Below are 24,845 nucleotides of genomic sequence, written 5' to 3'. Positions count from 1 at the left end.
ATGTATATATATATATATACTTATATATATGTATATGTATATCGTTTATTTTTTTCCATCGTCCCTCGTTTCGTTATTCGTTCGGTTTTCGCCGCGTTTCAATCCCACACGCGCGTCGCTCCATCAATCGTTATCATAGCTTCATTTTCATTTAATTAGTTTTCTTTATTTCTGTTAAATTCAATTTCATAATTTTAACATCCTACCTAAATAGCTGGTCTTTATTACTTGTTAATAAATAATACATAAATACATAGGTACATGCTTTATCGTCGTCATACATTTATGCTCCTAACTTTGTCCTTTGCGGTGGGGCAGGTAATAGGGGCGGGCGGGGGGCACAAAGGGATCATTTTAATCCGCGATCGCGAACGGGACAACAACGACGACGACGGCAACGATGACAATGACAACAATGCGACAATGCTGACAATGACGAAAAACACGGTTCTACCGAGAGAATGACACGCAACGCGATAACAGCGATGGTACAATTAAGGAACGACGGTGTCTCTTATCGTCTACGATGATGGGGTAAATGCCAAACGGAAACAACGGGGTTAATCAGCAGTTTTCATCGATCGCGAACGAACTGGACCCATGAACGAAATAGAGAAAAATGGTAACAACGATTTTAACAATGACGATATTCAACGCGGTGAACGACGCGACGGTCATGGCAACGATGCTGATAAATGTTGTGTTACAATATTATCGACGTGTCGCGTGAATGGCTGATGTTGCTTAACACAGCGATAATTAACCGTAATGATATAATCGGTGGCACGCGGGAGCGTCGATCAACAAGAAAACTAGCGGTGAAAGCGGTGGTGCTCCTCGTTACAGCCCCCATTTCTTTATTTTTTTTTTTTTTGGTTCTCAGCTCGAGATCAGCTTTGTAAGATCAGCGTTTCGAAAAATGAAACGGTCGCGCTGTATTCGAAAAAGCTTCGAGCCTGGCGAACAGCTTAATTATTCGTACGGAAGATTTCTTTTCCTTTTTCTTTTTTCTTATTGCCGTTCCTTCTACTACTCTTGGTTGCGGGTCGCCTCCGGGTCGTTTAATTCGATTTCCTCCTCGTGCGCAACGCAATATGCGTGCACGGAATTTCTCTCTTGGTTATCTCGCACATTTCTCCACCGTATGTATTTAATTATAATTGCTACAATTACCATTAATTACACCGAAAACAATGGGAAACGTGTTCTGTTGTCCGTCACGACGTTTCTGTCGTTGTGTCTGTGTACACGTGTGCACGTATCTGTGCACGTATTTATGTATATATGCACGTATATATCTTTTGTATGCACGTATGTATGTATCTATGTATGTATGTATGTATGTATGTATGCACGCACGTAATGCACGCACGTGTGTGTACGTATGTATGCAAGTGGTCTATACATTTACGTATAAGTAGATCTGCGTTCCAATTTGGATACTTCGTCGAAGATAGACGCGGGAATATTAAGTCGCCAACCTAGAGCTAACATCGTCGTCATCGATCATCATCGTCATCAGCATGGTCGTCGTCGTCGTCGTCATTGTTATTATCAATATCGTCGCGATCGTCATGGTCGTCGTACCAATAATCATCATCATCATCATCATCATCATCATCATCATCATCGTCATCATCATTTCAGAATAATCGTCGAAGCAATGGTACGCCGCCGTTTTCATTCCCCATCCTGATCGGTCGTCGTCGTTACCGTTCGAACGAAAGCGGCGCCACGGTTTCCTGTTCGACTAGAGAACGCCGCGCGTTTCCTCGTCGCCCTGAAAATAGTCTCGCAACGAGGAAACGCGCGTTCAATCAAGGATAATAAGAAGAAGAAGTAGAAGTAGCAGACGTAGAATTCGAAGATCAGCCCGACCGTAAATCTCTGCTCGCCGAGACCGAGCAAAGGACCACCCTTCTTCTCTCTTTAATAGGATAGACTAGAGACTCTGACGCGATAAAAGCAGTGAATCGAGTATTTAATGTTTGTTTTCTTCCCATTCGTTCGAAGTATCGGAGCCTACGAGTTTCATGAGATCTCCTCCGACGGACGTACCGCCGCGAACAAAGCGTAGGCGACAAACCTCTCGCAAGTTAGTATTCTCGGGATGGTCGCGTGCAAGCGCCGCGCGTACCCTCTTCAGGTTCGACCGTGTCAAGTGCGCGTTTCAAACAACCGTTGAAATACGTTCCTCGTCCTGGGATAGGTACTCGGTAGGTGTCTCGTGTGCTGCGAATCAATCGTACTTCTTTACCCCTAAAAAATATCTACAAACGGACCGGCGACAGTTCGAAGGGAGCGGGCTGTGGTGCCGCAGCAGCTGGATCTCAACCCTTTCGCGCGTCCGTCGATCTGCGACGACGCCGCGCGGTTCCTCCGATCGAACCGCGAACGTGTTCTCTCTTCCAATAAAACGACCGACGGACCTCGTCCATTGGATGGATATTATCGCGTACTTCGTTTCGCTCTATTCAAAGGCAGCAAGCTAACTTTCGGTGAGTTTCGTCATTCCCCACGGTTTTACGCGTGTGTTCCGTTTCTCCTGCTTTCTGTTTTCTAGTTTCTTCTGTGTGTTCTTTGTCTCTCGTGTGCTCTTTTGTTTACTTAGTGAGAGAGAGATCACGGCAACCAAGCGTCTCGTCCAACATTTTCTCTGTTTCATTGTTCTCCTCTCTATTCGCTTCTTTTCTTCTTCTTTCCTTCATTCCCCTCCTCCTCCTCCTCCTTCCATAATCGTCTGTTTTCCCGTCTTTCGACTCGATTCTTTTCTTCCGTTTGCTTCCGTCGACCAGTCGCGAACAAAACTCAGAAATAGCGAGAACTCAGGAATCATTGGCGAAACGATAATAGTTACGAGCCGACACGAGCTTCGTTCTTCGGTCTGTGACCCTTTTGATCTGTTTTTTTTCTTTTCGGTCGAATCGAGAGAGAAAGAGAGAGAGAGAGAGAGAGAGAGAGAAGAGAGCGTGAAACGAAGGAAAGAGAAAAGAAAAATCGAGATCGTGCGTGAATGTGTGGCCTCGGCTCAACGATCATCAATGTCCTGATGATAGTCGTCGACTAACCCGGACTGCTAGGGACGGTAAATGTTGGTGGTGACGGTGGTGGTTGGCGAGATGATTGGTGTCTCTGTGTGAGTGTGTGTGTTACTCCGCGTCGACTCTATTGTTGTATGGAAACGAGCCCAGAAATCAAAGGATGGTGGTGTTGCATTCTGGACACCGCTCAGAACTCGACTATCACGGCTGAGCATGCTGCCAATCCCTAGAATTCGAGTCTGTAGGCACTGCAGCTAGTTTCATGGTCCTGGAGATTGATGGTGCAGCGGGACGCCGACGGCGAGAGATCGATGCGATTCGCAGCGAGGGCTTCCTCGTTGTCGGCCACCCAGTAGCCCAGAGTGTCGGTGTCGTAGGTGGGTATTATGGTCACTTCTAGGAGAGAACAGATCGAATGGACGATTAGATGTTGTATCGTATCGCGAGCTATATGTAGTGTCCCAAAATTGTGGTATGTCCGGGGAATCGGATTCCCGCGGTCATTTGGAGCAACTTTTTCCTTTACAACAATTTTCTCCGAAGCGTCGTTTACGAGTTATCAAGGAAAAACGTTGGCCAATGAGAGGCGAGCTCGGCTGGCACGAGGCGGGTCCAACCGCGAAGCCCAGTTCCGCTGATTGGCTCAGCCGCCTAGCGTCACGCGGGCGCGTCTGGTCATTGACGACCATTGGTCAGCGTTTCTCGTTAATAACTCGTAAACGAAGCCGCGAATTGCATTTTCGCTGAGGGAAAAGTTGCTTCAAATCATCTCAGGAACCCCTCATTTCATCGTAAATACCATAATTTGGAAACCCGCTTTCTGGGGCCAAAATTCAATCGCTTTAGTTTAATGTATTGCAAAACTTTATTTTGCTATAAACTGAGAACCCTTTAAAGCTCACAAATCAGCAATATTTTTCGGTTTAGATTATTCTGCGATGAAGTACAACGTTGTAAATACAAAATCCTAAAATTGAATCCAGTTTTAATAATTTTTTTCCATCTATATAGAAATAGCGTCAAAAGAGAAATTTTGAGAAGAGTCTAAAAGAATGATAAAAACATTAGACCTTTAATATATCAAACCTCCACGATTTTTCTAACATTTTCAATAATCTGACAGAACAATGCTTCCAACAAAAGTTGGTCGACACACACTTTTCTACAAATTACAATACAAACAAGAAATGTTGTTAATACATATCCTTGACTTGTTAATATACTGAATCGATAATATTAATAATATCGGTAATATTCTGCTGAGACGAATTCAACGATCTACTCTGTACCATGACCTTGAACCTTGACGCAACGGTGAAACAATTTTGGTCTCAGAAAGCGAATTTGGGGCGCATCGAGGCCTGTAAAATCCATCAAGCGAAACCCACCAAGATCCTTGTCCTCCCAGGTCTTCTTAGCTTCCAGCAGCGCGTCGTAGACCTCGCGGCTCGGCTCGGTGCCGCTGAACACGTAGTATCTCGCGCGTACTCTCTTGAAGAAGTCCAACGAAGTGTAATAAGAGTTCCCATGATGAGGCACGTAGGTCAGGTCCACGTAGACCGGCTGCACCTTGTTCTTCGAGTCCTTGATCTTCTTCTCGTTCTTACCGGGACTCTCCGAGCGACGTTTGTTCTTCAGGTTCTCGGACATCACCTTCCGGGCCTGCTTCTTCTCCTTCCTCGGGGTGCTCGGTGCGCCTTTGTTCGACAGCTCGTTGGCGCCGACGGGGACCAGCGCGGGCGAGGGCAGGCTCAGGGGTTCGCCCCAGTTGTTGACGGCGTCGAACCGGTGCCTCAGCTCCGTGATCGGTTCAGCCGAGTGTCCGGACTGCGTGGTTGCCGTGGTGGTCAGGTTGAACTTGTGCGGCGGCTTCGGCGACGGGAGGCCCAAGGGACTTCCCCAGCCGTCCAGCGGGTCCTTCTTCTTCGAGTCCGCTCTGGTTCCGCTTCCGGGTTCGCCGCGCGGTCTCGGCTCGCCGTCCTCGGTCCCTTCGGACCTCTCCGAGCCGTCGCGGCGTACGCCGTCGGCGAACAATCCGGGCGATATCTCCCTGCCGAGGGACTCCTTCGACTCCATCAGGGCCTTCTCGAAGTCGAGGTCCGCCTCGTCGACGTACTTCTTCGCGTCCGGCTTCTCCCCGTAGCCGGCGGCGTACTCCTTCTCGACGGTGAACACCTTGGACGCCGGGTCGCCCGGGATCGGAATGGGGCCGCTAGTTTTCCGTATACCGCTAACGTCCTCCTGGAATGTCTTCATGGCGCTGATCTGGGACGGGACCGCGGGCAGCTCGCCGTAGAAGCTGCTGCTCATCGCGGCCGCCGAGAACTCGACCGACGAGGCCCTCGGATCCGGCGCGCGTTTCCCGCGCTCCGAATCCGCCGTCAACGAGGAGCTGGATCCGCCGTCGTCGGCCTCGCTGTCCTCGCCGGAGTAACTCTGCTTCTTCGGGCTGGCCTTGCTCGAGTCGGACGACTTCAGGCCGCCGATCACGCTGCTGATCGCCGACTCCGCCGCGTCCTTGCTAGGCAGGTACTCGTCCACTTTCACGTCGACCTTCTCCTTCAGGATCACCATCTCGCCCTTCTCGTTGCTGGTCTCGGTGACCTCCCTGGTCGTCGTCACGATCTCCCCGTCGTCCGACACGGTCTGCGTGGTCGTGATGATCGTTCGCACGATTCTGCTGTCCGGCGTCGACCTGCCCGAGGACAAGTGAGCTTGAACAGCCGCACCCGCGCCGCTGGTAACACCGGCGACCGTCGCGGTGCTGGCCGAGCTGGCTGTCGCAGTGCTGGTAGCTTCCTTTTGCTCCGTCTGTTTCGGTTCCGCCACATGTTTCGCGTCCGGGGTGCCCTCTTCGGCGGTCAGGTAATCGTCCGACTTGATGCTCGCACCGGTCGCCTCCTCCGCCTCCTCCTTGGAGCTGTCGCTGCGCTCCGCCGTCTCCGAGCCTTTGCCTTTCGGACTCTTCTCGGCGACGGGTTTCTCCTTGACGTCTTTGCTGTCCGCTTCCTCGGTGACCACGATCGTCTTCGTCTTGGTCGTCACCGTCTCCACCACCTCCGGTATCCCCCCGTCGGCCACGATCTTCTTCAGCCTCTCCAGGTGCTCAGCGTCCTCCATCTCGTCCTCCGAGACGATGATCTCCCGCTTGATCACCTTCGTGATCACCATCGGCTCCTCCTCCTCCTCCTCCTCTTGCTGGACGATCTCCCGCTTGATCACCTTCGTGATTACCATCGGCTCCTCCTCCTCCTCTTGCTGGACGATCTCCCGCTTGATCACCTTCGTGATCACCATCGGCTCCTCCTCCTCCTCTTGCTGGACGATCTCCCGCTTGATCACCTTCGTGATTACCATCGGCTCCTCCTCCTCCTCCTCTTGCTGAACGATCTCCCGCTTCACGATCCTCTGCACGGTCTCCGGCTCCTCCGACCCTGAAACCTCGCGCCTCACGATTACTTCTCTGATCACCTCGGGCTCGTCCTCCTCGAATATCTCACGCGTCACGATCTTCTTGATCGTCACGAACCGCTCCTCGCCGGTGCTCTGCTCCCCGTCCTTCGCTGCGCCGGTGACTACGATCTTTTCGGTTCGCTTCTCCACGCTGCTCTTCGACTCCTCGATCTTGCTCTCCTTCAAGGTGCCGACCGTCTCCGAGCTAGCGGATGAGAGGACTACCGAGGACACCTTGTCGGGAGATACCCTCTCGGCCGGCTTGGCTGCCGTCTTCTCGTCCACCCTTTCGACGGTGGAGGCCGTGGGCTCGGAGGTCGAGTCCGGTGTCCCGTCGCGAGTGATGTCCGGCGTGGACTTCCCGGACAGGGTCGTGATGTGGGTGGTGCGGATCTCCGTCATGCCGCCGACGAACGCCTTATGGAACTGGCTCTCGTAGTTCACCGGATAGTCGGAGATCGAGGTCCTCATCTGCTGGCCTTCTTGCGACTCAGGGTACTCGGACCCCTCGAAGCCGACGGAGTAGCTCGACTTGGCGGCGTCGCTGGCGAGCTCGTATCGCGACGGCGACTTGTCGCCGAAGTCCTCCTTCTCGTACATCGCGTCCGGCTCGACGTCCTCGTCGTTGTAGATCTCCGCGTCGATCACCGTGTCCCGCGACAGCTTCCTCTTCACGATCGTCTCCTCGATGATCTCCAGGATGATGTAACGGGGCAGCCCCGTCTTCCGCATGATCTCGTACAGTATCTCCTCCGTGATCTTCTTCGCTCTGCGGATGAACTCCTCCTCGAGCAGCTTCTCGATCTCGATGCGCTTCTCCTCCGAGATCGTGATCTCCTCGTCGATGTGCGGCTCGGAACGGACCGGGCTGTCCTGGGTGGACTTGTCGGACGCGATCAAGTCGGAGCACACGCTCAGGCTTCGCGAGCCGGCGTCCTTTTGGTCGCCGGGGTGCAGGTCCAAGGCCATCGACGGCGTCGCGTCCTCGTCGACCTTGTCCACTTCTTCCTTCTTCTCGTCCAGGTCCAGCACAGAGTCTCTGCTCACGTTCCACTGGACGATGATCCTGTCTATGATGTCCATCACGACCAGCTGCGACACCGAGTACGTTTCAACGACTCGCTGTATCACCGACTTCGTGATCTTCCGGTGCATCCACACGTGGTTCTGCAGCAGATACTGCTCGACGTCCTCTTTCTTCTGCAGCGCCACTTTAGAGAGCTCTCCGTCGTCTTTGTCCGCCGGCTTCTCGCTCTTTTTGATGGTCGATTCTTTCTCAAGGTCGTCGGCGGTCTTCGACTCCGGCGATTTTGCGGAAACTGTGTCGGTTTTTGGCGAAACCTCTTTCTTGGATTCGTCTTTCTTCTCTTTGTCCTCCGCCAGTTGCTTCTCGATCACCTGCTTCGCTGTAACAGACAATTCCTGTTCGTAAGTGCTCGCGGCTCTGGATCTGGCTGCTTCGTCTTTAGGCGAAGGCGATTTAGCTTTGGCCTCCTTCGCGACGTCGCCGACGGTTGTCTCTGCTTCCAGGCCCGTCGACGGAGCCGCTTCCTCGCCGATCTTCCCAGCGTCCTCTTTCTTTGCCGCTGGTTCTTTGTCAAGGTCCATCACCGAATCTCTGCTCATGTTCTCCTGCGCGATGATCAGCTCTATGATGTCCATCACCACGAACTGCGGCACCGAGTACGTCATCACGATCGTCTCTATCACCGACTTCGTGATCTTCCGGTTCATCCACACGTACTTCTCCAGCAAGTACTGCTCGATGTCCCGTTTCTTCTGCATCGTTACTTTCACCAGGTCCTCCTCGAGGCTGGCCGCTTGTTGCTCCACCGTTTTGTCCGCCGGCGTGATGGATGACTCCTTCTCTAAGTCGTGGACGATCTGTAGCTCCTTCTCGATCAGCTTCATCGAGGCGGCCTCGATCTTCGGCGAGTCTTCCTTCTTGAATTCGGGCGCCTCTTCGTCACCGAGGCTCCTGCGTTCCCGCGCGTCGGTGGATACGTCTTCAGAGTCTTTCTCCTCCGATTTACCTTTGTCTTTCTCCATTTGCTCGTCGATGACCCGCTTCGCTGTGGCAGATAATTCTTGTTCGTATGTGCTCGGGGCTCTGGATCTGGCTGCTTCGTCTTTCGGCGAAGCCTTCGAGTCGGGACTCGGCGATTTAGCTTCGACCACCTTTCCAGCGTCGATTGCCTCCGCTTTGTCCGAAGCCACGCTGGGCGATCTCGATGCTGTGTCCTTCTGATCGCGACAAAGATCCAGTCGATCGAAGATCGCCGATATCGCGTCCTGGGCGATCTTGATAGCCTTTTCCTCCGGTTCCGCGTCGAGGTCAAGCACGGAATCTCTCTTCTCGTTCCACTGAACGATGATCCCGTCTATCATGTCTATCACGACCGACCGTGGCACCGAGTACGTCTCGACGACCCACTCGACCACCGACCTCGTGATCTTCCGGTGCACCCATATGTAATTCTGAAGCAAATATTGCTCGATGTCTTGTCTCTTCTGGATCGTCATTCCCTTGTACTCTTCGTGCTCCGCCGGCTTCCCGATCGTTTTACCCATGGGAACGGCGGACGGTCTCTTCTCAAGGTCGTCGACGGTCCGCAGCTCCTTCGACTTTGCAACAGCCGCGTCTGCTTTCGGCGAATCTTCCTTCTTGAACTCGAGCGCTTCCTCGACGATGCTGTCGCGTTTCACGGCTTCGACGCCTGTTGAGTCTTTTTCTGTACTCTTCTCCCTTAGTTTCGCCTCCTCTGCCTCCGTCTGCTTCTCGACGACCTGCTTCGCTGTAACAGACAACTCCTGTTCGTAAGTGCTCGCGGCTCTGGACCTGCTAGCTTCATCTTTAGGCGTCTTAGCGTCCGGCGATTTAGTTTTGGTCTCCTTTTCAGCCTCGCCTTCGCTCGTCTCCAGCTTGTCCGAAGCCACGCTGGGAGATCTCGAGCCGGCGTCCTTGCGATCCTCGCGACGAAGGTCCAGGCCCATCGCCGATGCCGCGTCCTCGACGACCTTGCCGGTTTCCTCCTTCTTCTCCGCGGTTTTCTCGTCGAAGTCCACCACGCTCTCCCTGCTCATCTTCTCCTGCGCGATGATCATCTCGATGATATCCATGACGACGAACTGCGGCACCGAGTACGTCATCACGATCGTCTCCACCACCGACTTCGTGATCTTCCGGTTCATCCACACGTACTTCTCCAGCAAGTACTGCTCGATCTCCCGTTTCTTCTGCATCGTTACCTTCACGATGTCCTCCTCGCGCTCGTCCGCCGGCTTCTCGATCTTCTTACCCGCAGCGCCGGTGGGAGATTCCTTTTCCAGGTCGTAGACGATCTGCAGCTCCTTCTCGATCAGTTTCATCGAATCGGCGTCGATCTTCGGCGAGTCCTCCTTCTTGGAGGCGGCTTCTTCCGGTGTCTCTTCCTCGCCGACGCTCCTGCGTTTCCGCGCGCCGCTGGATGTGTCTTCAGAGTGTTTGTCCTCCGGTTTACCTTTGTCTTTGTCTGGTGTTTTATCGTCGTCCGACGGTCTCGCGGACTTGACGGACTCTTCGGGTGAGCGATCGCGGCCCTCCGAGCTCGCGTCACTGGGTGCCTTCTCGCTGGGTGCTCTCGAATCTGTAATTGAACTCGGCGATTTAGCCTCGGCCTTCGCCTCCGGTTTATCCGGAGCTAAGCTGGGAGACCTCGACTTGTCCTTCGCAACTTCTGCGTCGCCTGGGCCAAGTGGTTCGGTCTTCTCGTCCGCCGGGAGCTTCTCGCTGGCGACGCTGGGCGACCTAGTCGTCCTCTCGGCCGCGAGTTCAAGGTCTTTCGCGTCGGACTTGTCGCTGACGGCGCTCGGTGACCTCGGTTCCTTCGGCTCGGACACCGCGGACACTCCGGAAATGCTGGCGACGCTCGGCGACCTTGATTTCTCCAGCTTCTCGTCGGCCTCCTTCGCCTCCTCCTTTTCGCTGGCAGTGCTGGGCGACTTTGATCGGCGGTCCGTCGACTCGGGGCTCGCTATGCTCGGCGACCTGGACTTCTCCAGCTTGTCCGACAGCTTCTCCTCGGCTGCCTTCGAGTCGACTTTCTCGGAACTGGTTATGCTAGGCGACCTGGACTTCTCCGACAGCTTCTCCTCCGCTGCCTTCGAGTCTGCTTTCTCGCTGGCGATGCTGGGCGACTTGGAACGGTCCGCCATCACCGCAGAATCGTCGTCGGGGCTCGCTCCAGTGTCAAGGTCAGACGCGGTCTTGTCACCGGCGATGCTGGGGGACCTGGACTTCTCGGAGCCAGGCTTCTCGCTGGCCACGCTCGGCGATTTCGAACGATCTGCCGACTCCTTCGGCTCGCTCGGCGACCTCGACTTGTCCGCCTGCTTGTCCTCGAAGTCTGCTAGGTCGGGCTTCTCGGTGGTCGTGCTGGGCGATCTGGACTTCTCGATCGCTGCGTCCTCGGCTTCGTGTTTGTCGGCAATGCTCGGCGATTTCGAGCGATCGCTCGGCTCCTTCGCTTCAACCGGGGCACCCAGGGCGCTCGCTACGCTGGCGACGCTGACTATGCTGGCGGATCTTGATTTATCAGCAACAGCTGCCTTCTCGTCCGCTGCTTTTGCCTCGCTTTTGTCGCTGACGGATGGGCTGGGCGATTTCGAGCGCTGCTCCGGCAAAACTGGCGCCTCGCCTGGACTCGCTATGCTCGGCGATCTAGACTTCTCGGTCGGCTTCGCCTGCTCTTCGACCTTTGCCGCCGGTTCCTCAAGGTCTTTCGCGTCGGAGAGACTTTTCTCGACGCTCGGTGATTTCGAACGATCCGCTGGCTCCTTCGCTTCGACGGCGATGCTCGCGACGCTCGCCGATCTCGACTTCGCAGGTTCTTTCTCGTCCGTGGATTCTGCCTTCTCGCTGACGACAGGGCTCGGTGACTTCGATCGATGATCGACGGGACTCGCTACGCTGGGCGATCTAGACTTGTCTATTGTTTTCTCCGCGGTATCTGTCGCGTCTGGTTTTTCGGGAGCCGCAGTGGGAGACGCGGACTTTCGATCCGTGATTTCTTCAGCGGCGATCGACTTATCCGCGGCGATGCTCGCGACGCTGCCCGACCTGGACACGTCGGTTCTATCGACGGCCTCCTTCGATTCGGATTTCTCGACGCTCGGCGACTTCGATTCGGGCTTCTTCGGCTCGCCGGCCACGCTGCCGACGCTGGTCGACCTTGAAATGTCCTGCAGCTTCTCCTCGATCCCCTTCGAGTCCGCTTTCTCGCTGGCAGTGCTGGATGACTTCGAACGGTCCGCCAATCCTGCGGAGTCCTCGATCGGGCTCGCAGGCGATCCGAGCTTGTCCGATGATCCGTCCGCTTCGCTCGGCTTCTCAGCTGCCGAAGGAGACGCGGCTCTTTCGGTCAAGGCCTCCTCGAAGTCCTTCAAGTCGGACTTCTCGCTGCCGATGCTCGGCGACTTCGATCTCTCCGCCGATTCCTTCGGTTCAGCAACGACGCTGGCTACGCTCGCTGATCTGGATTTGTCGGGTGTCTTGCTCGTCTCAGTCTTCGCGACCGGTTCTCCAGGGGCCTTCGAGTCCTCGGCGTCTTCGAGGTCCTTCGATTCTGTAGCCTCTCCGGCCACGCTCGGCGTCTTCGAGCGATCGCTTGCTGTCTTGGATTCGACTGCTTCGCTGGCTATGCTCGGCGATCGAGACTTCTCCGAGACTTTGTCCTCCACATCCGCCATGTCCGGCTTCTCCGAGGTCAGACTCGGTGACACGGACTTCGCGATGCTCGGCGATCGGTCGCTAGGCTCTTTTAACTCCGCTCCGGAAACGCTGGCGAGGCTCGGCGATCGGGATTTCTCCGGCGCGCCTTCGAACGCTTCGGTCTCCTTCGCGAGTTTTTCGACGACGCTCGGCGATCGGCTGTCCTTTGGTGGTTCCTTCGACTCGGGGCTCGTCGGCGACGGGGACTTGCGATGCTCCTTCTCGTCGATCGCCTTCTCGACGACCTCCGAGACCAGTTTCTCCACGCCGGGAGACGCGTCGAGCGAGACGACTTTGTCGATCGCGGATTTCACTGTGTCCTTTGGCTCGGTTTTCTCGCTGGCAACGATCGGCGATTTCGAGCCGTCGATCTCCGGTTTCGGCTCTTCGACCGCGCTCGCGATACTCGCCGATCTTGATTTTGCGGCTTCGTCTTTTGTGTCCTTCGAGTCGGTCTTGTCGCTCACGATGCTGATCGATTCCGAGCGGTCCATCGACTCTGCCGGTGATTTTGTCTTTTCGTCTACTGGTTCGGCTGGCGATTTTTCGTGTGGAGATTTTGCTTTATCGTCGATCGATTCTGCTGGCGATTTTTCGCGTGGTGATACTGCTTTTTCGTCCATCGATTCGGCTGGTGATTTTTCGCGTGGAGATTTTGCTTTTTCGTCGATCGATTCGGTTGGTGATTTTTCACGTGGAGATTTTGCTTTTTCGTCGATTGATTCTGCTGGCGATTTTTCGTGTGGAGATTTTGCTTTATCGTCGATTGATTCTGCCGGCGATTTTTCGCGTGGAGATACAGCTTTACCGTCCACCGATTCTGCCGGTGATTTTTCTTTTGGGGAAATTGCTTTTCCTTCCACCGACTCTGCTGGCGATTTTTCTTTTGGGGAAATTGCTTTTCCTTCCACCGACTCTGCTGGCGATTTTTCTTTTGGGGAAATTGCTTTTCCTTCCACCGACTCTGCTGGCGATTTTTCTTTTGGGGAAATTGCTTTTCCTTCCACCGACTCTGCTGGCGATTTTTCATGTGGAGATTTTGCTTTATCGTCGATTGATTCAGCTGGCGATTTCTCATGTGGGGATACTGCTTTTTCGTGTATCGATTCTGCTGGCGATTTCTCATGTGGGGACACTGCTTTTTCGTGTATCGATTCTGCTGGCGATTTTTCATGTGGAGATACCGCTTTTCCGTCTATCGATTCTGCTGGCGATTTTTCATGTGGAGACTTTGCTTTACCGTCTATCGACTCTGCTGGCGATTTTTCATGTGGAGATACTGCTTTTCCTTCCACCGACTCTGCTGGCGATTTTTCATGTGGAGACTTTGCTTTACCGTCTATCGACTCTGCTGGCGATTTTTCATGTGGAGATACTGCTTTTCCTTCCACCGACTCTGCTGGCGATTTTTCATGTGGAGATCTCGCTTTACCGTCCACTGATTCTGCTGGCGATTTCTCATGTGGAGATACTGCTTTTTCGTGTACCGATTCTGCAGGCGATTTTTCGTGTGGAGATACTGCTTTTCCGTCTATCGATTCTGCTGGTGATTTTTCGTGTGGAGATACTGCTTTTTCGTGTACCGATTCTGCAGGCGATTTTTCGTGTGGAGATACGGCTTTTCCGTCTATCGATTCTGCTGGCGATTTCTCATGTGGGGATACTGCTTTTTCGTGTATCGATTCTGCTGGCGATTTTTCATGTGGAGATACTGCTTTTCCGTCTATCGATTCTGCTGGCGATTTCTCATGTGGAGATACCGCTTTTCCGTCTATCGATTCTGTTGGCGATTTCTCATGTGGGGATACTGCTTTTCCTTCCACCGATTCTGCTGGCGATTTTTCATGTGGAGACTTTGCTTTACCGTCTATCGACTCAGCTGGCGATTTTTCGTGTGGAGATACTGCTTTCCCTTCCACCGACTCTGCTGGCGATTTTTCATGTGGGGATACTGCTTTTTCGTGTACCGATTCTGCTGGCGATTTTTCATGTGGAGAGACTGCTTTTTCTTCCACTGACTCTGCTGGCGATTTTTCATGTGGAGACTTTGCTTTACCGTCTATCGACTCAGCTGGCGATTTTTCGTGTGGTGATACTGCTTTTCCTTCCACCGATTCTGCTGGCGATTTTTCATGTGGGGATACTGCTTTTTCGTGTACCGATTCTGCTGGCGATTTTTCATGTGGAGAGACTGCTTTTTCTTCCACTGACTCTGCTGGCGATTTTTCATGTGGAGACTTTGCTTTACCGTCTATCGACTCAGCTGGCGATTTTTCGTGTGGAGATACTGCTTTTCCTTCCACCGACTCTGCTGGCGATTTTTCATGTGGGGATACTGCTTTTTCGTGTACCGATTCTGCTGGCGATTTTTCATGTGGAGAGACTGCTTTTTCTTCCACTGACTCTGCTGGCGATTTTTCATGTGGAGACTTTGCTTTACCGTCTATCGACTCTGCTGGCGATTTTTCGTGTGGAGATACTGCTTTTTCGTGTATCGATTCTGCTGGCGATTTCTCATGTGGGGACACTGCTTTTTCGTGTATCGATTCTGCTGGCGATTTTTCATGTGGAGATACCGCTTTTCCGTCTATCGATTCTGCTGGTGATTTTTCATGTGGAGACTTTGCTTTACCATCCACCGACTCAGCCGGCGATTTTTCATGCGGGGAAATTGCTTTTCCTTCCACCGACTCTGCTGGTGATTTTTCATGTGGAGACTTTGCTTTACCATCGACCGACTCTGCCGGCGACTTTTCATGCGGTGAAATTGTTTTTCCGTCCACCGATTCTGCTGGGGATTTCTCGCGTGAAACGCTGGGAGATCTAGATTTCTCGATCTCTCCCTTTACCTCGTCGATGTCCTTCGCTTCGGATTTCTCGCTGACAGCGCTCGGCGACTTCGGAGGAGATTCTGATTTCACAAATTCTTGGTCGAAGCTTTCCTTCTCGCCAGCAATGCTGGGAGATCTTGATTTGTCCAATGGTTTTTCGCCGGGCTCTTCAGCAACGATCGAAGGCGATCTAGATTTGTCCAGTGGTTTCTCTTCGGGCTTTTCAGATACGATGGAAGGCGATCTAGATTTGTCCAGCGGTTTTGCATCGAGCTCTTCAGCAACGATGGAAGGCGATCTAGATTTGTCCAGTGGTTTCTCTTCGGGCTTTTCAGACACGATGGAAGGCGATCTAGATTTTGCCACTGCCTTTTCATCGAGCTCTTCGGCAACGATGGAAGGTGATCTAGATTTTTCGGGTTCTTTCTCATCGGGCTTTTCTGATACGATGGAAGGCGATCTAGATTTTTCCAGTGTTTTTGCATCGGGCTCTTCAGCAACGATGGAAGGCGATCTCGACTTGTCCAGTGGTTTTTCATCGGGTTTTTCTGATACGATGGAAGGCGATCTAGATTTTTCGAGTGCTTTTTCATCGGGCTCTTCAGCAACGATAGAAGGCGATCTCGATTTGTCCAGTGGTTTTTCAGCTGGCTCTTCAGCAACGATGGAAGGCGATCTAGATTTGTCCAATGGCTTTTCGTCGAGCTTTTCAGACACGATGGAAGGCGATCTAGATTTTTCCACTGCCTTTTCATCGACCTCTTCAGCAACGATGGAGGGCGATCTAGATTTGTCCAATGCTTTTTCGTCTGGTTTCTCGGATACGATGGAAGGCGATCTAGATTTCTCCAGTACTTTTTCGACGATTTCTTCAGCAACGATGGAAGGCGATCTTGATTTTTCCACGGCTTTTTCATCGAGCTCTTCAGCAACGATGGAAGGCGATCTCGACTTGTCCAGTGGTTTCTCATCGGGTTTTTCAGACACGATAGAAGGCGATCTGGATTTGTCTAGTGGTTTTTCATCGACCTCTTCGGCAACGATGGAAGGCGATCTAGACTTATCGAGTGGTTTTTCTTCAGGTTTTTCAGAAACGATCGACGGCGATCTAGATTTGTCCAATGGCTTTTCGTCGAGCTTTTCAGACACGATAGAAGGCGATCTAGATTTGTCCAATGCTTTTACGTCGGGTTCTTCGGCAACGATCGATGGCGATCTAGACTTATCGAGTGCTTTTTCATCGGGCTTCTCGGAAACGATCGATGGCGACCTGGATTTATCCAATGGCTTTTCGTCGAGCTTTTCAGCAACGATCGAGGGCGATCGAGATTTATCCAGTAATTTTTCACCGATCTCTTCGGCAACGATGGAAGGCGATCTAGATTTGTCCAGTGCTTTTTCGTCGGGCTTTTCAGATACGATGGAAGGTGATCTAGATTTTTCCAATTCTTTTACGTCGGGCTCTTCAGCAACGATGGAAGGCGATCTAGATTTTTCCAATGCTTTTACATCTGGCTCTTCGGCTACGATGGAAGGCGATCTGGATTTATCTAATGGTTTTTCATCGGGCTTTTCAGATACGATGGAAGGCGATCTAGACTTTTCGAGTGCTTTTTCATCGAGCTCTTCGGCAACGATGGAAGGCGATCTGGATTTGTCCAGCGGTTTTTCGTCGGGCTTTTCAGAAACGATCGACGGCGATCTCGATTTATCCAATGGCTTCTCGTCGAGCTTTTCAGCAACGATGGAAGGCGATCTAGACTTGTCCAGTGGTTTTTCATCAACCTCTTCGGCAACGATGGAAGGCGATCTAGATTTATCTAATGGTTTCTCGTCGGGCTTCTCGGAAACGATCGACGGCGATCTTGATTTGTCCAATGGCTTCTCGTCGAGCTTTTCAGCAACGATGGAAGGCGATCTAGATTTGTCCAATAATCTTTCATCAGCCTCTTCGGCAACTACAGAAGGCGATCTAGACTTGTCCAGTGGTTTTTCGTCGAGCTTTTCGGAAACGATCGACGGCGATCGAGATTTATCCAGTAACTTTTCCTCGAGCTTTTCAGCAACGATGGAAGGCGATCGAGATTTGTCCAATAATTTTTCATCCGCCTCTTCGGCAACGATGGAGGGCGATCTAGACTTGTCCAGCGGCTTTTCGTCGAGCTTCTCGGAAACGATCGACGGCGATCTGGATTTGTCCAATGGCTTTTCGTCGAGCTTTTCAGCAACGATCGAGGGCGATCTAGACTTGTCCAACGGTTTCTCTTCCTTCTCTTCCGCGCCGATTACTTCGCCGGTTATGCTAGCTCGTGGCGTAGGTTTCTCCGATACCTTCTCATCGATATCCTTTTCGTCCTTATCAGACTTGTCGGACTTGTCGCTTGCGACGCTCGGAGATTTCGAGCGATCGACGGACTCCTTCAATTCGCTGGTCACGCTCGCGATGCTCGGCGATCTAGACTTCTCCTCGAGTTTCGCGTCGCTGACGGATTTTTCGTCGGCCTCGGCTAAATCGACTGCGGCGATCGGTGATTTCGCATCGGCCGGTTTCACTTCAGCTTCGACCGTCTCCATGGCGACGATCTTCTCGAGTTCGTCGCTGGTTATGACCATGGACGCGCGTTTGCCGACGTCTTTCTCCTTCGCTTCCGCTTCGATTTCTTTGTCAACCGGCGACGCGGGGCTCTTCTCGCCAGGTTTTTCGGGTTCTGCCTCTTCAAGTTTGTCGTCTTTCTCCGGTTTCGCGGGGCAAATCATCACAGGCGGCGCCGCGGTTACGATCGGCTCGGGCTCCTCCGCTTTCGACACGGCCTCGTCGATCTTCTTCTTCTCCGTCGGCGATTTCGTGAAGATGGTTTCCGCCGGCGAAACGTCCTCCGAGCGGATCGATTCCGGCGACTTCGACGGGCTGACACGCTCCGCGGATCTCGCGTCGAGTTTCAATTCCAGTTCGGCGGTTTCTATCTTCGGCGAGACTTCCTCGCTCTTCGGCGGCGATTTCGGCGGCGACTTCGGTGTTTCCGGTTCGATGGAAGGCGCGGCTTCCTTCGCTTTCACGACTTTCTCCAAACTGTCGTCGAGGTCCTGAGAGTCGCGCGCGTCTATCGGCGACTTGTCCAAGCTGTCCTCCGGCGTGACCTTGCCGATGTCCTTGGCTCCCGGTGCCGACTTGTCCGAGATACTGTCCCGTTCCGGGCTGCTCGTTCCCGAGCGAAGCGAGTCCTTGTCCAAGAGCAGGGAATCCTTGTCGGGCGTCGATTTCACCGACGCGTCCCTCAACGAATCGTCCGGCGTCACCGTCTTCGTGAACGTTATGCTGCCGCTCGGACAAATCTCGGTCTCGTGGCCGCCGTCCTCGCTGCTCGCTGTGACCAGCATCCGTCTGACGGATCCAGTGTCCTCGTCGGCGAGCTTCGACGTCGGCGTCGTTGTCGGTGTCGGTGTCGGTGTGGGTGTAGGCTTTATTTTTTCATCGAGTTCGTCATCGGCCTTCTCTTTCACCGGAGAAATGTCAGCTTCTTCCTCTTTGTCCGGCGATGCCATCGGTGATTTTTCTGGAGATTTTTCCGGGGATATTTTCGGCGACTTTTCTGGAGACTTTTCTGGCGATATTTTTGGTGATTTTTCCGGGGATTTTTCTGGCGATATTTTTGGCGATTTCTCCGGAGATATTTCCGGCGACTTTTCCGGCGATTTTTCTAGCAATTTCTCCGGCTTCCGGTCATCCTTCTCCTCGTGTTCCACAGTTTTCGGCTCGGCGGCTCTCCCGGTGGCGTCCGCCAGCTTCGTCACCTGCTCGACGACCTCGACCTCCATCTTCTCCGACGGTTTCTCGTCGACGATCCGCTCCGCCGCGGGTTTCTCCTCGTCGACAGGCTTCTCGGGCGATCGCACCACGGGCTCGGCCTTCGGCTCCTGCTTCTCCTTAGCCTCGTCCAGGTACTTCTCGACGGTGTCGGTGGCTTCCGACACGTCGCCCGCGTCCGACGCATCGGCGAACACCATCGACTCTCTCCTCTCGTCCTTCTCCGCGACCTTTGGCTCGTCGACCTCTTTCTTCTCCAGCTTCTCCTTGGTCTCGTGCACGAACTTCTCGTCGGCCTCGATAATGTCGAAGACCTCCACGGCCTCCTCGGCGTAATCCTTGTCCTTGGCTTCGCTCAGATAGTCGAGGGGAGCGCCGCGGACGTCGCGAACTTTGTACTCTTGCTCGACGGCCTCGAAGTCGTCGGTGACGTCCTTCTCCTGCGCCTTGTCGGCCGCTTGCTTCGCTGCTTCCGGAGACTCCTTCTCGATCGTCTCTTTCGAGAGTTTCCTGCCGATGGTGACGAAACCGTCTTCCTCCTCCTCCTCTTCTTCCTCTTCTTCTTCCGCTTCTTTCTCCGGCGATTTCGCTTCTTTCGGCTGCTCTTTGGGCGCGGGTGTTTCCTTCTTCATGTCTGCGATGTCCTCTGGTTCAGCTTTCTTTGCCTCCGCCGGCGGCTTCTTCTTCTCAGCCACTGCAGGCGCGATCACCGCTTCCGCCTCCTCCTCCTCCTCCTCGGCGCCCACCGTCTCAGCCTCGAAGAGCCCGTCGTCCACCGGCACCTGAATCTTTTTCTTAAAGATAATCTCTTGAATGATCCGGATTATGATCGTCCTCGGAATCTTCATCGTCACCGAGATCTCCTCGATGATTCTGATTGTGATACGCTTACCCTTCGCAACGTACTCGTTGATGATGCGGTCCTCGAGCTCCCGTTGCAGTTCCGGCGTGATCGTGGCCTCGTCGAGGTTCAGGACCTCCGCGTTGCTGACCACGTCCTCCCGGCGGAGCCCCTTCCTCACGATCGTCTCCTGGATGATGTAGATCACCCGCTCCCTGGGCACCCGCTTCACGATCGTGATGTACTCGACGATCTCGATCGTGATCTTGCTCCTCCTGGTGACCAGCTGCTCGATGATCTCCTCGAGGCGCTGCGTCGCGTCGTCGACGATCAGCTTGATGTCGGCCGGCAGCTCGCAGATCTTCTCCGCGACGAACTTCGGCGACGTCGGCGTCGACCCCGGCGAGATCGTCACGATCTCCGCCTCGGCCGGCGAGATCTTCTGCTCGAACCCGATCACGGACTCCTCGATCGTGTCCGGCACGTGCTTCTCCTCGGGCGGCGACTCGACCACCTCCTTCTTGCACACTGCCTCCAATCCAGTCTGCATCACGTCCGCCTCCGGCGACGCTTCTCGCGGCGTTCCGACTTCTCTCTTGGCTCGGCCGGCGGGCTTCTCTTCCATCAGCTCCGCGCAGATGTCCTTCGCGTCTCGAGCCGCTGTTTCTGCCTCTGGCGACGCGACCCTCGCGTCCTTTTCCAGGATCGTCTTCACGCAGGGCTCCTCCTCGCACACCTCGGCCGCGTCCAGCGGCTTCTCGGGTAAGGGTGCGGCTGTGGGCGCGGCCGTGGGTGCCGCAGGGGCCACGGCTTCCTCGATGAGCTCCGCGATCTCCTCCTGCGGCGGCAGCTCCTCCGTGATGCCCACCTTGGTCGGGATCACGAACTTGTCATCCGGTTTGATGTCCAGCGAGGCCGGCTTGCCCTCCGTCCCGAACAGCACCTTGTCCGAGAGGAAGTGGTCGTCGTCCTCCCTCAGAACCTGCGCGACCTTCTTCACGATCTCGATCACGTCCTTCGGCTTCTCGTCGATCTCGATGCCGACCGTGCCCGCGAGGACCTCGCCGACGTCGCGCACCGCCTCCTTCACGTCCCTGACGGCGCCAGCGACCGCCTCGTCGTCGTAGCCCGGCACCAGCTCCTCGTCGACCTTCGCGATCTCGAACTGAACCTTGTCCGCTTCCTTCGCCGCGGCTTCCGCGATCTGAGGCTGAATCTCTTCGAGTTTCTCGACGACGCCCTCCAGCGTGTCCTTCACGGCGTCCTTCACCGGCGGTGCTTCTCGCGTTAGAGCAGCGATCTCGTCCTCAAGGGACTCGAACGAGTCCCTCAGGGGCTTCTTCGCGGCTTCGGTGACGGCGATCTGCGCCTTTTCCGCCTCGATGAACTTCTCGACGACCGCCGCGGGTTCTTTTGCTTCAACTTTTTCTACTTTCTTGTCTTCTTCCTTTTCCGGTTCTTTCGGTGCTTCTTTTTCTACGATCTTCTTCTTCTCCTCCTCCAGTTTCTTCGAAACAGCTTCCTCCTCTTTTTTCTCATCTGGTTTTTCTGGGGCGACGGATTCGCGTCGCGACGGTGGCTCGGCTTCCGCTTTCTCCTCGACGCGTTTGGCTGCTTCTTCCACGGGTTCCTCGACCGCAGCTGGCACCTTCGCGTCGCTCACCTTCGGCTCGGCCTCCTCGACCTTCTCGCTAGGCTTGCCGACCACCTTCGGGAACATCTTCTCCATGTCGACCTCCTCGAGCAGCGTCTTCTCCTGCCCCTTGACCTCCTTCGGCGAGCTGGACTTCGACGAGGACTTATCCTCGGCGTCCTTGTCCTGCTCCTTCCGCGACTTCTTCGTCAGCTTGTCGATGCCCTTCTCGAACTTGTCCGCGACCTTGCCGAAGAAGCTGAATACTCCTTTTTGTTCTTTGACCGGCGGCGTCGGCGGCTCCTTGACCTCCTGCGGGGCCGGCTTGTCCTCCTTCTCCTTCTCGAAGTCGTCCATTCGGTACAGTTTCGGGTCCACCTCCTCGTGAACCGGTAAATCAGCGACCTCGTCCGGGGTCTTCACGATGTCGCGCTGCAGGCACGGCGCGGCCTGGCGCACCTCGAACACCTGCACGTCCGGCTTCGCGGCTGCGGGCGCGACGGCTCTTGGAACGGCGCTGGGAACGGCTGCGGCTACGTCGGCCGCTGCTGGAGTTGCGGTTACTCCGACCGCGGCTGCGGCAGCAACCGCGGCCGTCGTCGTGGCGTCGGTCGTGGTGACGGTGGTGGTCGCGATCGCGCTGTCGGCAACGTCTGGCACAGCCTTCGCTGGAACCGCCTCCTTCTCCTTCACGTCCTCGACGATGTGCTTCTCGTCGATGTCCTCCTTGATCCCGTCCAGAGGTATCCTTTCGTCCTCGGGAAGCGTCGGCGCGGTGGTCGTGGCGCCGGACTCCAGCGTGGAGATCCGCTCCTGCGATTCTTCCAACTTCTGCGAGGGAACTTGCTCCTTTTGGTCCGCTTCTGGTTTTAGGTCTGTGTCCGTGGTCTTCTTCTCCGAGGAGTCCAGTTTGTCCGGACTCAGGCTGGACGGCTCCTTGGTCACGTCCTCGCTGTCCTTCTTGCCGGAGTCGTCGCGCTCGTCGGCCTTCGGGACGGTGTCCGTCGCTGGAGATACAACGTCTTTCGCTTCTTCGACAGAGGGTTCTCGGCGGTCGGAGGGCGGGGAGGGGGTCTCCTTTTTCTCCTTGTCTACGGGGACGATCGCCTCCAGTTTAGCATCGAGCGACTCGCGTCTCTTCTCCGCGATCTCGTCCTTTTCTTTCTCCTCGATCTCCTCTTCTTCCTCGGCGTCTTCCTCGAGCTCTTCCTCCTCCTCTTCTTCTTCCTCTTCCTCCTCTTCCTCCTCTTCTTCCTCTTCTTCTTCCTCTTCCTCCTCCTCCTCCTCCTCGTCGTCCTTCTCCTTGACCAGCTCGGCGTCCTTCAGGATCTTCGCCTTCTCGGACTCCGCCTCGTCGAGGATGTGCTTCTGTTCACCCTCGCCGCTCTGCATCGAGTCCTCCGTGTAAACCTCCTCCTTCTCGACGATCAAGTACTCGTCCTCCTCCGTCAGCTCTTGGCTACCTTTGCGCAGGCTGTCCTTCTTAGGCGCGTCCTCGATCTCGGCGGTCACGTCCTCCTCCGTGATGTCCTCCTCCTTCTTGTCGGTCACCTCCGCGGTGATCTCGTCGTCGCCCTCGAACCGGTCGTCCTTCCTCGTCTCCTCGATCCTCTCGGCCTTCTGCAGCACAGCCTCGATCTCCTCCACGACCTCCCGCTCCTCCTTCAGGTCGGCCAGCACCTTGCTCTCGATCGAGTCCAGCGAGATGTCCTCGGACTTCTCGATCAGGCTCTTCTCGGCGAGCCGCGCTGCCGCGGCGGCCGCGGCTGCGGTTTCCGCTTCGATCCCGGACGGCGTCGACACCGTCGACGAGTCTGTGGTGCCTTTGTCCCCCGCCTTCGGCTTCCGGATCACTCCGTCCTTGTCCGACTTCACCGAAGTGGTCGGTGTGCTACGCGTCGACTTCGCCGGACTGCCGGGAACTCTGACCTTGCTCGGGCTGACCGGCTTGCCGCGGCGGCCGATCGGCCGTCTGTCCATCGGCTTCGGCTTCGCAGCCGCTACTCTGGTGGCTGCGACGGCCACCGCAGCGACCGCCGTCATTCCCGGGGTCTCTTTTGCTGCTTCCTTGATCGCGGACCTCTCGATCTTCTTCTGCTCCACGACCTTTCGGTTGTTCGCGTCCTTCGCGCTCTTCGCCGGCGGCGCGGTTGCTGCCTTGGGTGCCGCCGCTCTCGCCTTCGGCACGCCGGCTCGCGTTATCTCCGGCCTACTGGCGACGCCGTTCACGCTCTTCTTCGGCGTCGTCGGCGACGACTTCACCGTTCCGTCTTTCCTTTCCGCGGCGGTCGTCGTCTGTTTCACTCGCTTCTCCACCGTCTTCGGCTTCCCCGCGTCCACCTTCTTCACGCCGACCCCCTTCGCAGCTTCCTTCTTCTTTGGTTTCGGTTCTTTCGGCGGCACGATCAGCTTGTCCGCTTCCGGTTTCGTTGTGACGTCTTCTTGCTTCTCGAATTTGTCCTCCGGCGGCGCTGGCTTCTCCACCTTCTTCACCACCGGCGCCTCCTTCTTCGCCTCTCGCAGCTCCTTCTCGATCTTCCGGCTCTCCTTCACCTCCGCCTCCTTCTTGTTGTCCAGCACCTTCCTCGGCTTCGCCTCGATCTTCGCCGGCTTCGTCGAGATGATCGGGGTGCCCTTCGGTTGCGCGTCGTCCGCCTTCACCGCTCTGGGCTCGGTCGTCGTTGTGTCCTTCTCCTTCTCCTTCTCCCGCTCCTTCTCCTTCTTCTCGTGCCGCTTCGTGTCTATCGTCCGCCTCGCTGACTCCTTCTCCAGCAAGCCCAGCTTCTGCTTGACCGGCTTGTCGCGTAATGTGGCCAACGACGTGGACGGCGACAGGCTCTTCGCCGAGCAGACCGGGTGCTTCAGGAACTCCAGGTGCTTCAGCCGCTCGAAGCCTTCGAAGATCTTGTGCTGGGGCGTGCTGCCCGGGAACAGGATCCTTGTGATCGTGTCCTCGGGATTCGCCGGCTGCCACACGAGCAGCGCGCATATCGAGACGAGATTCTGTATCGGGAACGTCAGGTTGTTCGAGTCCTTCTTGTGAGAACCTGCGAACAGCTTCGAGTCGGCCGCGTGCCATTTAGCCAGGAACTCCCTGACCTCCCGACTGTCCTTGGTCGGGCTGAGCACGTACATGTCCAGCGTGCCGTGGCCAACTTTGTGGTATAGGTTGATCGGGTCTGGATCTCTGTAGCACTGATGCGAGCGTAGGCTGATGTGACGCAGATTGATCACCATCTCCTGGCCGATGTCCGTCAGATTCAGGATCAAAGGGTCTACGTCTTTATCTCCGTCCGGTGAATTCGACTGTCTTCTCTCCTGTCGCGGGGGAATCACAATTGTTTAGTTCGACAGACTCGAAAATCTTGAATAATTAGTTAGAAACGCGTCGAAGCTGGCTACAAGGTGTCCCAAAAATATGATAATTCCAGGAAATGAAACATTTCGTTGTTTCCAGGAAGCTAGAGATTCCTGAGGACATACCGAGCAACT

General features: G+C 55.0%; 1 protein-coding gene across 2 annotated transcripts in view; it reads right to left on the bottom strand.

Annotated features, from left to right (window-relative positions):
• Positions 1–144: 144 nt before the first annotated feature.
• LOC117224265 (uncharacterized) overlaps positions 145–24,845 on the bottom strand; it is a 37,080-nt gene continuing 12,379 nt past the window's right edge. For both annotated transcript variants that reach the window (XM_076526018.1, XM_076526019.1), the window contains 2 exons: positions 4,430–24,671; positions 145–3,437 (listed from right to left, as the gene is read on the bottom strand). In XM_076526018.1, the coding sequence (XP_076382133.1) occupies positions 3,268–3,437; positions 4,430–24,671 (20,412 nt within the window). In that variant the 3' untranslated portion in view covers positions 145–3,267. The remainder of the gene's footprint in view (positions 3,438–4,429; positions 24,672–24,845) is intronic.

This window comes from Megalopta genalis, chromosome 13 (assembly GCF_051020955.1).
Source record: "Megalopta genalis isolate 19385.01 chromosome 13, iyMegGena1_principal, whole genome shotgun sequence".
Lineage (NCBI taxonomy): Eukaryota > Metazoa > Arthropoda > Insecta > Hymenoptera > Halictidae > Megalopta > Megalopta genalis.
The sequence above is the reverse complement of the archived record's forward strand: the minus strand, read 5'-3'. Positions and strand labels throughout refer to the sequence as shown.